The sequence below is a fragment of the Apis mellifera genome, linkage group LG10 (genome assembly GCF_003254395.2).
Source record: "Apis mellifera strain DH4 linkage group LG10, Amel_HAv3.1, whole genome shotgun sequence".
Classification (NCBI taxonomy): Eukaryota; Metazoa; Arthropoda; class Insecta; order Hymenoptera; family Apidae; genus Apis; species Apis mellifera.
In genome coordinates this window covers 10038111-10052384 of record NC_037647.1, presented here as the reverse complement: position 1 = coordinate 10052384, position 14274 = coordinate 10038111, and the positions used below count along the sequence as shown (strand labels likewise).

General features: G+C 24.6%; 1 protein-coding gene across 2 annotated transcripts; it reads left to right on the top strand.

Moving 5' to 3' along the window:
- The first annotated feature begins 998 nt into the window (after positions 1–998).
- LOC410201 (phosphatidate phosphatase LPIN3) lies at positions 999–13151 on the top strand. 2 transcript variants are annotated; one of them, XM_393684.7, is made up of 11 exons: positions 999–1267; positions 4501–5374; positions 5698–6651; positions 6723–6850; positions 7077–7288; positions 7503–7682; positions 7756–8289; positions 8371–8696; positions 8847–9350; positions 9472–9575; positions 11372–13151. In XM_393684.7, the coding sequence occupies exons 2-11, from the start codon at positions 5186–5188 to the stop codon at positions 11520–11522; spliced, it is 3282 nt and encodes a 1093-aa protein (XP_393684.4). In that variant the 5' UTR covers positions 999–1267; positions 4501–5185; the 3' UTR covers positions 11523–13151. The 2 variants fall into 2 exon arrangements, with proteins under 2 accessions (XP_393684.4, XP_006566164.1); XM_006566101.3 differs by lacking the exon at positions 11372–13151 and adding an exon at positions 10077–10232.
- The last annotated feature ends 1123 nt before the right edge of the window (positions 13152–14274 follow it).

Sequence of the window (14274 nt, the reverse complement as noted above, 5' to 3'; positions counted from 1 at the left end):
GATATTACGCAATAGTTCGAAAATTATCGATTTGTAGCGATTCATTACAAAGAAAACTTTACAAAACAACATTGAGGTTAAAAATATATTCTCATTTTACTAATGATACATTTTACATGGTTGCAACATTGTTCTCAATCGAATGTTGTTTATTATTATTGAATATGTGTTTCTTTTGATGCCATTCTAATCTTGTTGTATACGGTAGATCAATAGGAAAGTTTGATCAGTAAGTAGCTATTATCATTTAGTTGTGAAATTAATTTGTTTTTCAGTGCGATCATGCGCGATCGCATGTAGGTGTAGATATTTCCGTTTTGATCCAATTCTAGCTACAATACCACCAATAGGGTAAATATACGTAAACAGTCAAGCAGTTAGCCAGCGTATTTTTTTGTTTGAAAGATAGCTTTGTCACTAGAAATTGTTTTTTTGACCTTCATATCAGTATCTTTTCGATTGCGTTACTTGCTATTTATTTAATTATTTTTTTTAATAATATTGTATTGTATAAATAATATATATAATTACATATTTTCATTTTACTTATTAATTTTTTATGAAATTAACTACTTTAACGAATTTGTCATCAACATAAAAATTATTAATTATTTAAGATGATGTAAAAAAACAAGTTTTTTTCATTGACGTAATTGTCGAAAAAAAATATATTATTTCACGATAAAATATGACGGGGTGGTAGTCAGTTACGTACAAAGCAATATAGGTCAATGATCCAACAGTGTGTTTCACTTCCTCCCATTCTTCTAAGTAAGAAGGCAAAAGAAGGCTCGACTGCTGTTCCGAGTATCCAACAACCAATCGGAAAGCTTTCGATGGTAAAAACATAAGCCACGTGCGTTTTCTCTGCTGAACAAGGATCGTGTTTACCAGCATTACAATTCTTATACATTACATACAATATATATGTACAGATATGTTCAATGTACAGATATGTATGTTATGACGCATGGTATATATTAACTTTAGATCAGCGTATATTTGCTAAGCCATCGCAAGAGGCCACGATAAAACGTGAGCGCAGTATCGAGAGTCAAGAGATTCTCCGGTCGCTGACTCAGTCAGTTTGACTTGAATGTTCGCACGAAACGGTTCATACAAGTTTCTCTTCCGTTGATAGAGATTTTTTTACTTTTGCAAAATTTGTTAAAAATACGCGCTAAATCATACATTCATTTGGAATTAATATTAATTTTGAAGAAATAATTTAATCTTTCGCAACAGTGGAATTATGGACCATATATAGGTGAGTGAGAGTTTATATCAATAGTAGAAACAGAAATATTAAGCATAGAACGCAACTATACATATGTGTATAAGTATTTAAATATATGTTGGTTTTATTATACAATGCAATGTAACAATAAATGAAACATTATATTTGTTTACATAGTTATATGAAACAAATGTATATGAAAACATTATTTAGTTCAAAATATATTATGTTAAATTTTATAAAAATAAAACGGAAATGAAAACGAAAACATTCCTTTTCCAAACAAACATCAAGAAGAAACGAAGAAATTGTTGCATAATTTATCTATCTTCGCTTCTGCCATTTGGCAATGGTTCTTTCGATTTTGTCGTGCATATTTTCATAAATTCGATTTTGCATATTTTTATCGAAACCTCGGAACGAAAGAATAGAACGATCAAAGCTCAATGTCTAAAATAAGGTTTATTTTTCGCGATATAATCACGATATAATTTTCTGTTAAATCATTTTTCCTTGAAATCCACTTATTTTCCATTTCTCAAAAATTGTTTAATTGATCAATGTTATATAATATAGGTATATTGATATTAATATTGTATTGATTACTTTATGCGAGAGAAAAAAATATTGCATTATATGTAAAATTTATTATCGTGTTTATGATCAATTAATTTTTGAATTGAATCGTCGAGAATTCCTAGATTTTGATTTCGAATTCTTAATCGAATTTTTTATTAATTAAACTATTACCATTACCATTACCAACGATATTTTATTTGTTATCTTTGTTTTCCGTTGATTCATACAACAGACAAAGTAAAAGGTGAGAACCAATGGAAAGAAAGATACGAATAGAATAAGAAATAATCTATTTCGAAATTGTATTTAAATGTGTTTAATAGGTATATATTTATCTATTGCAATATAGACACGATAATCATATAATTATATTTCTGCGAATTAATTAAGTAATTAACTAATTTAACAAGAAAAATTGAAAAAAGTACTTATGAAATATTAGTTTTTTCGAAGTTTAATGTAAAAATTATTAAAATTATTTAAAAACTGTTTTAGTAAAAATCGTTTTTGAAAAAAATTTATTAGCATTTATTATGAAATCGATTAATTTATTTCGATATTTCATTTATAATTCGTTATTTATTTTTCAAACAGATGATGATTTTATCTAGGATTAATAATCATGAAATTTAAATTTTCCATGTATATCATTTCTTTTAAAATCGACAATTCACTTTTCTTTGAAAATTTAAAATAAATCTACGATAGATTATGGAAGGGATGGATCAGGAGAGCAGGAGAGAGGACAGTACGCTCGATCAGACCTTTCGTTTACAAACGGTTTACTTTCGCTTGTTAGTTTACGTCACATTTACCATATACGTAGAAGTACCATACATGTTTACTAGTGTCTGCTAAGGGAAACTATAATGAATATGGTAAAAACGCAGATATTCTGCGTGTATACGATATAATATGCAGATTTTTTATTTTTATTTTTATTTTTTCTTTTCTTCATAGTTATTCTTTCAATAATATCGTGATTTCATAAGTGTTATTAAAATAAACTTTAAATTTAAAAAATAAAAAGAAAAGTTACTAACAACTGAAACTTTAGTATTGCAACATTTGAAGGTTAGGAAGATATTATTATATTCAGTAAGTAAGAAGCAAAAAATACTTTTATGTTCTGTTTTGGCTTGAATGTCGTTCAATTTTGGCAAGTCGTTGAATGTCAAGAAACTATGTATTCTGTGAATGTAATAATTATTACTAATTCACGATTCCTTGATCTTGAATTTAACATTGCAATATGCGTTCAATAAAATTATTAGAACAATTTATACATAAAAATATTACTTTTCTTTGAAAACAGTTGCTTCTTCGATTTTATTGATTATCAATGACATTTTTGTTCAACCTATATCTTGTTACGCGTGCTAGTGCCACCTGCATTTCACGTTAATGCTTAACTATTAATCAAAATATTAGCATTAATGATATTTATATGTGCAATACTTCAATATCATGAAAATTATATACGAAGAAAATAAATGAATAAGTAATAATAAAGAATGAATAATAATAATAATGAGAAATAAATTGAAGAAGAAATGAATTGAAATATTATATTATATATAGAAAAATACAATATAATTTGTGAGAAATATATATTATATTTAAAAATGTTTTTTTTTAATTTATTAAAAAAAAAAAACGAAATTAAAATTAATAGTAAGATTTAGTTATATAAAATCGAATGATCTCGTATGATATTTATCATAAAAATTCAAATAAATTATCATATAGATTTATTGCAATAAACATTTAACGAATTTTCCGAATTAAGAATTTTTCTATATTTATTTTAAAACAAAACAGTGAAAATTAGAATTTAATTGTAATTTGAATTTAAATTAGAATTTAATTGTAGTTTTAATTATATAATATTCGTTAAAAGAAAGAAAAAAAAGTGATTGATTATATAAAAAAATTCTTTTTTATTTTTATTTTTTTGAATTTTGATTTATTCGAAAATACATATTAGTCTCTAAGATTTAGAGGTACAAAAATACATCTTTTTTTCGACGATAGTTGGCGCATGACTGGTAAAGAGATAATGGATCAATTTCACACATTCAAAAACACTTTGCATGCGCTGTTCTCGTGCACATCGTTAAATAAATTTCTGTGATGATTTAAACAGATATTTAATTTTTCTATCGATTTTTTTATCTAATCTTATTTCAAGCAACTTTATTTAAATGTTACACGAAATTATAATTATATATTTTTTTATTAATGAAAAATTCATATATTTATATATTTTGTATATTGTGTATATATATATTGTTTTTAAAAAAATACAGCTATTGAGATACTGCTTTATGATAAAATCATATAATTATATGCACAGTTTAACAAGGTAATACTTCGTTATCTTCGTTTTTTCTAAAATCTTTCGTTTTTTTACGAAATAAGTATAAAAAATGAATAACAAAATTATTTTTTTCTTTTTTTTAAAATTGTCTTAAAATTTAAGTATTATATAATTCTTAAATATTAAAAAAAATTCAATCTTAGAAAAAATTCAATTTGAAAATTAAAAATTTAGGAATTCAAATAAAGGAATATTCGTTGCTTTTTTACTTTAGAAATATTTTGAGAATTCTTTTAAAAAATATAAAATTATTTAAATAAATAAATCTCTTTTAAATAAAATATTATCTCTTTTTTGTTTTCAGATTGAGCAGTAACATTTAAAAGTCGCGGTAATCCGCGACTCTTACAACGTCACGTGGTATCAAGCCTTATTGACCGATGTATTTGAGAACTTGGATTGGTCAAGTCTGGGCACGTGACCCGTTCTAACGTCAATTTGGGCTACCGTCTGCTGGTAGTCGGGTGGATTTCTTATCAAATCATTTATGAGAACAAAGAATTTTAATTTTGATCGAGTTTTGCAAGTGTAATTTATTGAACTTGTTTGTAATTTTGAACGTGCTATTCGTTTAATCGTGCATTTCGGTGCACAATCTACATAATAAACTTATTATAAATATACGCTCGAAGTATTTGCCCGGCTTCAAATTCTTGACAGTTCTGCATCTTCTAGTAACGGTAACTAACGGTGTTAGATTTTATTGAAATATTGTTCAATTATAGTTTTTGATTTATTTGAACAAAAATTAATAATAACTTTCATCGATTTTAATATCGTCAAAAAATAATGACTCGATGTGGTTAAGTCAATTTTCATACTGGATGTATTTGAACTCGATGTTTTTCGAGAAGAAAGATTAAACAGATATATTTCTTCGATCTCGCGGCAATTTTTAAGTATTTTGAAAATTGCACATCACTGTAACGCGGTGAAACATCTTAACGAGAATATATTTTGAGTGTGGTTCAACGATACGTTAGTGTAAAATGTACAGTATGAACTACATTGGGAAATTCATAAGTAACTTTCGCGTTTTCTACAATGAAATTAACGCGGCGACACTCACTGGTGCTATCGATGTTATTGTCGTCGAACAACCGGATGGATCATTTACTTGTTCACCCTTTCATGTTCGTTTTGGAAAGCTCGGTGTTCTTCGTTCCAGAGAAAAAGTAGTAAGTTTATATTTATTTTTATATTATATATTTATATTTATTCAAATGTTTTTCAAAAATAATTTTAGATAGAAACTTCTCGAATTATTCTATTCATATTTTGTTTTGTTAAATATTTTTATCAAAGATTAATTCATACTTTCGATTTTAATTTTACATCAAATATTTTTTTAAAATAATTTTAATGAAATTTTTGCAATATCATTCTATATTTTATATTTTGTTTTGTTAAATATTGAAATCCTATTTTTTCTATTTTTGATTTTTTCAATAATTTGAAGAGAAATATATAAATAATTTTTTCTTTGTTTTTCTTATCACAGGTGGATATAGAAATAAATGGAGAACCTAGACAAATCCATATGAAATTAGGAGATTCTGGAGAAGCCTTTTTTGTTGAGGAAGTTAGTTCTCATGGTTCTCCGACTGATACTGAAATTCCACCTCATTTAGCTTGTTCCCCTATACCTGAAGATAATTGTTTTCCATCATCTAGATTTAATATTCTTTCTGATCTTCCTTCAGAGCAGAGAGATAAACTTCTAATAGAATCTATTTTGTGTATTGAGAGAGAAAAATGGGAACAAATGTCAGCTTTGCCTCCTGATGAAAGAGAAAAATTCTTAAATGAACAATTCTCTGATCTTCCATCAGAACATCGTGCAAAATGGCTTCAAATTGCTTCTTTAACACCAGAAGAAAGAGAAGTGCAAAGACAACAATTAATTCGTGAACAATATTCTGCTTTAAAAACTGAAGATAAAGAAAGATTATTTAAAGAAAATTTTCCTGAACTTCCTATAGATCAAAGACAAAAATTTGAAAAAGTGTTACTAAGTGATTGGAAAGAAAAAGAAAATGAAAAACGAAATTCCTTAAAAGGCGAAGAAGAAATTTTTGATATGGATGGTATTAATGATGATGAATCATGTCCAACTGCATCAACTCCTAAATCTTTTGTAGCTGTAACTTCGTCTGAAAGAATTCGTAAAATTAGCGTAGTAAAAAATGATTTTAGACCGATTACGGAAGATATGCAAAGTAGTGGTAGGGAAAAATCGAGTGATGAATCGAACGCATCGATGAGTAAAAAAAATTCAAAGGACGAAAGTGTCGAAGAGAACAAAAATAATAGTAATTCAACCAAAAGGAAACGAAAGAGGAAAAGCATTTTGAGAAAAAAAGGATCTCAGAGAAAGAGTAGCAATGGTAGTAGTAGCCAGACAGAGATTAGTGAGAACGATGCATCTATCCCAGATGAATCCTTTGGTGAATCTGTAAGTGCATTTAAAATAAAATATTTAATCATAGATTTAATATTGTTTATTGATATATGTATTAATTAAAGATGGTAAAAGATTCAAATTCCACTACTGAATTAGAAAACAAGAATGAATCGGTTATTTCAACTCAAGAAACAACAGATAAACGTCCTGAAACAGACTTTCATTTCTTCAGTGACACTGAAGTTACAAAGTAAGTTTGATATATATATATATTTACATATTAATATATATATATAAATTTTATGTATATAATTCTATAAATAGTATTTTACATATGAATGTATATAAGAATTAAATATAATTAAATTATAATAAAATTACATATAATATTATAGAAATGAGAAATGTATACATAATGCTTTTTTATACATAAAATTAATATTTTTATGTTTTATTGTCATCATCATATTTAATAGGAATCAGGATTCTAGGCCATGTTCACCTGTTCAATCTGACACAGAATTTGAAATGCGTAAAATAACACAAGAAGATACTGAACGAGAGGATGATAAAAGTCATCAACAGAGCTGGAGATGGGGTGAACTGCCTAGTTTGCCTCCAGATTCAACACATACACCTCACAGAAATTCATTAAATTCATCAAAAGCTGTTAATCAACCAAATAGTAGTTAGTATTATTAAAAAAATAATAATGATATGAACATAAAGATAAAAATCATAAAGAAATGTGAAATATATATTTCATTTTATTAAAATCTTATTAAAGAAAAAAATTTATATCTTTTGTTTATTTACATTAATTGATTTTATATTATTTTTGAATATATCAATATAATTTTATACACTTCAGACTAACATATACAATTATGTTTTAATATTAGTGGAAGCACATCGATCTATGCTTAGTGGTATGTTGTCCTTTATGCGGAAAACTTCTCGTGTAAGACGTAATCCTGAATTAGAAGGAATTTATCTTAGTGATCTTAACGCCGACGAGTTAGACCCGGAAGTTGCAGCTCTCTATTTTCCTTCTTCTCATAGAGGTCAATCAACAATTAAAGGTAGTAAAGTTCTATTATATAAATTATATTATATTATTAAACAATTTGTTTTAATTATATAATACTTTTATAGATGGAAAAGGAGTAGATGAAGAAGATACTGAATCAGGTAATGGACCAAGTTTACCACAAAGTCCTAATAGTGTTGAAGGAGCAATTGGTGGACCAAAATCATTAGACAGTGATTTTGAAGAACCAAAACATTCTATATTTGACAGTAATATGAATATTAGTATATCCTTATGCGGTGGTTTAGATTCTGAAACTGGTCCTTCCAAAGAAGTTTTTCATCAAAATTTACTTCATTTTGAAGATATTTGTTCGGATCCGAAATTATATGAAAATCCAAATTTAGTTGTAAAAATTAATGAAAAATTTTATAATTGGACAACTGCTTGTTCAATTATAATGACTTATGCTGTATTTCAACGACATTTACCACAAAATACAATCGAAAATTTGTATACACAATGTATGCCATTACCAATGCATGAACAAAAAAAACAAGAAAGTACTGGCAAACCAGAAGGCCGTAGTGGTTACAGTTCATGGTTTTCATGGAGACGATCTACACAACCGCCTAAAAAATCTCAAGAACTTAATCAAAGTAAAATAATTTTATTTTAAATTTTATTCATTTTTTAATATAAGTATTTTTATTATTATTTATTATTATTATGTTTTATAGCTGATGGGACTGTTATTCAATCTTCAGAACAAATAGTGGAAATGAAAGAAAGCACTGCAATTGATGAAATTTCAAATAGAGAATTAAAAATTGATCAAAATATAGAATGTATAACGGAAACAGTAGAACAATGTACGAAATTAACAAAAGATATCGCGAAGACTGAAAAAAATCGCGAAAGGGAAGGCGAAGGTTATAGCGGTAGTGAAGATTCTGATAGTAATCAAAATGAGTCACAAGGAGTTAAAATACCTAAAGAAAGAAGATCGTATTATGAATCTACTGAAAAATATCGAAAAACTTTGAGGTTGTCATCTGTACAAATAGTATGTAAACAATTCATAAAATTATAAAATAAATAAAATTTTAGATTATTTTTAATTATATTTAATTATATATTTTTATATCTTTAATTATAATTAATATTTTTATAGTATATATAATCATATTTTTTTTAATTTATTATTTTGTTATAGGCTAGTCTCAATTTAAAAGACGGAGCTAATGAAGTAGTTTTTAGCGTAACTACAGCATATCAAGGCACTACACGTTGTAAATGTCATATTTACAAGTGGAAATGGGATGATAAAATTGTTATTTCTGATATAGATGGAACTATTACAAAATCTGATGTACTAGGTCATATTTTGCCAATAGTTGGTAAAGATTGGGCTCAATCTGGTGTTGCTCAGTTGTTTACAAAAATTAAAAACAATGGTTATAAATTATTATATCTTTCTGCAAGAGCAATTGGACAAGCTAAAGTTACAAGAGAATATTTAAAGAGTATTAGACAAGGAGATTTATCACTCCCTGATGGGCCATTACTTTTAAATCCAACAAGTCTAATTTCAGCATTCCACCGTGAAGTTATAGAGAGAAAACCAGAAGAATTCAAAATATCGTGTCTTAGTGACATTCAAGCTTTATTTCCGGAAGGTTCAAAACCGTTCTATGCTGGTTACGGAAACCGAATTAATGTAAATATTTTATTTAATTTATGATATTTTTTTTTAAGAAATATGAGAAATATAATATAATATAATATAATAGTTTCTTCAAGAAATATCTTACTAAATATTTGTTTTCGTTTTTTCGTAGGATGTTTGGGCATATCGAGCTGTAGGAATTCCAACTATGCGTATATTTACTATAAATCACAGAGGCGAATTAAAACACGAACTAACGCAAACATTCCAATCATCGTAAGTAACTATTTATTATTATATATATATTTTCTATTGTTTTTACTAATTTCTTTTCTCTTAGATGAACAAACATAAATATAATTAGCAATTTTATTTAATTTTTTTAGCGCATAGATATTTAGTTTATATTTTTATAATCTATTTTACATATTATACAATATTAAAGAATAATTTTAATATTTTATTCTGAAAAAAATACATATTCATATTTCTGCTACAACACTAAAATTATTATCTTTGTTAAAAATCTTAAATCATTATAGATGTTAGCACATAGATATTTATATGTTTTTTTTTTAATTTCTTTTAAAAATTATATATTTGTATGTTTTTTCTAAACGAATGAAAATTAACTTATTAAGCAGAATAATTTATGATTTTGATGTAAAAAAAATTTATATTTTATCCAATTAATTAGGAAAGAGCAAATTTGCAGAAAAAGGAAAATTGATTACTGAGAAAAGGATATTTATAGGTCGGATATTTCTATGATTGCAGTTACGCATGTCAGTGCAATATCGTCAATGAGTTGTTCCCGCCACTGCCCATGTGAATCATCTACTGATGGCGGCACAACCATAGCTGTTTTATTCTATTCCAATTGATAATGCTTAAATTAATAATCTTTACAAACAATATATTTATGCCATTGGACCTCTTTTTATTTGATATGTACAAATTTACTACCTCATAATAGGATTATTATTTTATGCACTATATTATTCTATAAATTTAATAATATTTACAATTTTTTAATATGATTTCATATTATAATTAATCAAAATAAGAATATATTTCATATAGAATATATGAAATATATATATATATGAATACAGTACTATATAATATTAACTATATAATATTATATAATTATACAATCATTATAATGTGTTTTTTATGTATAAGTATATAATATTTTTTTTAATTTATATAAAAATTATTAAAAAAAATATTAGTATATGCACAATTAGATTTTTCCAATGGCAATATCTTTCTTCTTTCTTATTTCTCTATTTATTATTATTATTAGTTTATTTTATTTAAAAAATTATTAAAAGTTTAATTTATATTTTTTTTTATTTTTTTAATTTAATCTTATTAGTATGCTTTGAGGTATTTGGTTGTGCAAGAACTGCTATCTATCTTCTTATAATTCTTATAGGGTAAGCACTGGTTATTACACAATTGCTTTTTATCATTTCCATTTTCATTCATCTTCAATGATATTAATATAGGCTCATCATTTAAAATATATAAATATTATATAAATAAAATGACATTTTCAAATAATATTTTATTTCATGTATAATATTGATATTATTTTATGCACATATCTATAAAAAAAGATCTTTATGGCAATCTTTATTTGTGTACGGCAAAATTTTATTTTTTTTTTTTTGTTCATACACAAATATTCAACCAAGTACTTCGAACATATTATATATATTGCAAAATTGTATAAATATTTAAACTATATTGCCCATAAATTCATTGATATCCATTAATTATACTAACTTTTAAAAAAACTTCTGTTAGTTAAGATTTTGTTATTTAATAGGACATCCTGTATATATTTATGTTAGAATGAAATCATTGTTAAGATCACAAAATACAATTTCATCAGAATTTCAGTATTGATGTTTTAGCAGAATTTATTATATGTAATAATGCGATCTATAACTATGCATTTGACATGTATCCTATATTATATTTTTTTGTTATTTTTATTAATAAATCCACAATATAATATAATAAACTCAATGTTTATAATTTGATCTTATTATTTTTTTCAGATATTCAAACATGAGCTTTATTGTCGACCATCTTTTCCCAGCTTGGAGAGAGGATGCCGCGGATGAATTTAGTAATTTTGTATATTGGCGAGATCCAATACCGGAAGTACCATCATTGGAAGAACTATATACTCAAAGACAAATCACATAAGTAAAAATGTCTTACTTAGAATTTTTATTCTAAGAAAAGAACAGATACATTTTATTTATAATTAGATAATGATAGTTTCTTCTTAATCACTTTTTATATTTCATATGTTATATGGGACATAATCAAATGTAAGATTCTTGAATTTTAAATGGATGCAATTCTGAAGTAGATTTATATAAATGATTATAGGCTTAGTAGATATGTTTTATTTATTGATCAGTAGACTTTAAATAACGTTAAATGCATATAAAAGTAATTTATTATCAATACAAGTGATATATAAATCAATGTTAGAAGGAGAATAAGTATTTTACATTGATTTAAATACATTCCAATTCTCAGAAATAGAATAGCAGGGCTATGTTGTTATAAATAACATTAAATTAGCTTTCAACGTAATTTATAATAAAATTATTATATTAAAGGATATATTTCAATAAGGATTATTGCACTATTATATGTTTCAAGAAAAGTTCAAATCGCTTACATGCTGTGCTTAAAATAATTTCTATAGATAGATCTTTCTAGATCTTAGATATATATTATGTTATTAATCGATAATTGAAAATGTATGATACTAATATAATATCAATTGTAATATGGTGATAAATATGCGTATAAAATAATTTATGAGTTCATTCATACAAAAATCATACTACAAAGTTCCATTAATAAAAAAAAAAAAGTAAATAGCGTGATACATATACACGATTTTTCTAATATATATTTCATCAAAAATTTTTTTTTAGAATTATTTAATTGTAATCACCATAGTACATAAAAGTTTAATGTTTTGTAATATAATTTAGATATCTATTACTTTAGCTGATATTTTTGTCGAATTAATTTCGTTAAAGAAATCTTATTTATTTTTATATGAGATCTCTGTTGAATTAGAGTGCTGTGAAATTGCCATATTCTATAATGTAATCATTTGTGTATTGTGATATAATTCAACAAAATACTAAGGAAGTCAGGACGATAACAGTGTATAAAAGCAAATTCATTATTTACATTAACAATGGAAAGTACGCCTAGTTTCCTATAGAAAATTATTATTGTTTGAAACTATTTACAAGTTCCATTTTATTATGTAAATGTATTTTAGAATGATCATTTTTTTCTTTTTCTTTTTTTTTTTTTTTTTACAATGATATTTTATGCCTGTGTCTTTCAAATTATACCATCTAAAGATAATTAAGTATAATAATTATACTAAGTAGATAGTACATAGATTTTCTGTTGATGAAAATAGCACAATAATATATCTTTCATTTTAATATCTAATTATGTTTTTTATAATATGCAAAAGTACAATTATGTTCTACCAAAGAAAACTGAAGAATAGAATTGAAAATATTTTGAGTTTCGAATACCAATTCGTACTCATTAAAAATAAGTATACGTTAAAAGTAGGATATAAGAATTTTTATTACTTGAAAAATGAATATTAGTGAAGAACATTGATATCCTGACACTAACAACATGACAATGCTAAATGCAAATTATTTGACGATGCAGTATTGTATTCCAATTACATATAGCTTAATATTAAATATTTAGTAAGATGGTGTAACTTTAAAAAAAAAAAGAGAGAGAAAAAAATAATAAGATATAAGAAGAAAGAAATGTAGAAGATGACAATATTACTTTTTTCTTTTTAATTTGCGAGCTTCTACTTTAAATTTATTATCAATCATTCTATAATAACAAAACAATTTATATTGTTATTGTTATTATGTTTATTATTATTCCTATTATGATATTTGCAAGCAATCAAATATTTAATTTTTGGTATTTTTTTAATGCTCTTCCTAAACTCGTTTATTTTTAGTACAAATAAATTTAAATTTTATTTTAAGTTTAAATTTTAATTTAGTTTCTTTGCTTTATATAAATTCTTTTTATAATAAATATATTATTAATAATATTTTATAAATATTACGTAATAATGCAAAAAAAATGAGTTTTGTTTGAATGTGCTCAACATATAAATTATTAAATGTTAAAGCATTCCTTAGCAATAATCTAACTGCAAAATTACATCTTGAATGCTTTTTTCTACAATTAATATAAACATTGCTTAATATTACATATGAATATTTATAAAATAAATACAATTTTACATAAGAGCATGTTTCTATATAATCGATAAAATTTTATAGTATATATTGCTATTCATTAGATTCATAAATATAACTTTATTTTATGTAACATGATGTTTCAATATCTCTACATTTTTTTTACATTTCACTGTTTTTATTATATTTAATATGATACATTATAAAATAATAGTTTAATTCACTCATAATTAAACAGATAAAATTTAAATTTCATATGTTCTACGATGCGTTTCTTTCATAATTTTCTATTCCATATAATTCGTTTATTGTTTAATATATGATTATAAATGAAATACAAATGTAATAAAGATATATATCTTGTGGCTTTTAAAACAATAAATAAATAAATCATAAATTAATGAAAAAATGGTCTTATTAAAAAATTTAAATTCCAATGTTTATTTTGTTTAATTTACGATATCTCGATAATTTACGATGTTTAAAATGCAAATATATTAATAAAACAATTTTAATGACAAAAAAATTGGTTTGTTATATATACATATTATATTTCATTTATTGAAGTTCTGCTTGGCCATCGCGTTTTAGTCTGAAATTATAGTTATGAACGAAGTAAGTAAGAAAATGTTTTCAAATAAAATATAAATATTAGCAAATAAAACTTTTTA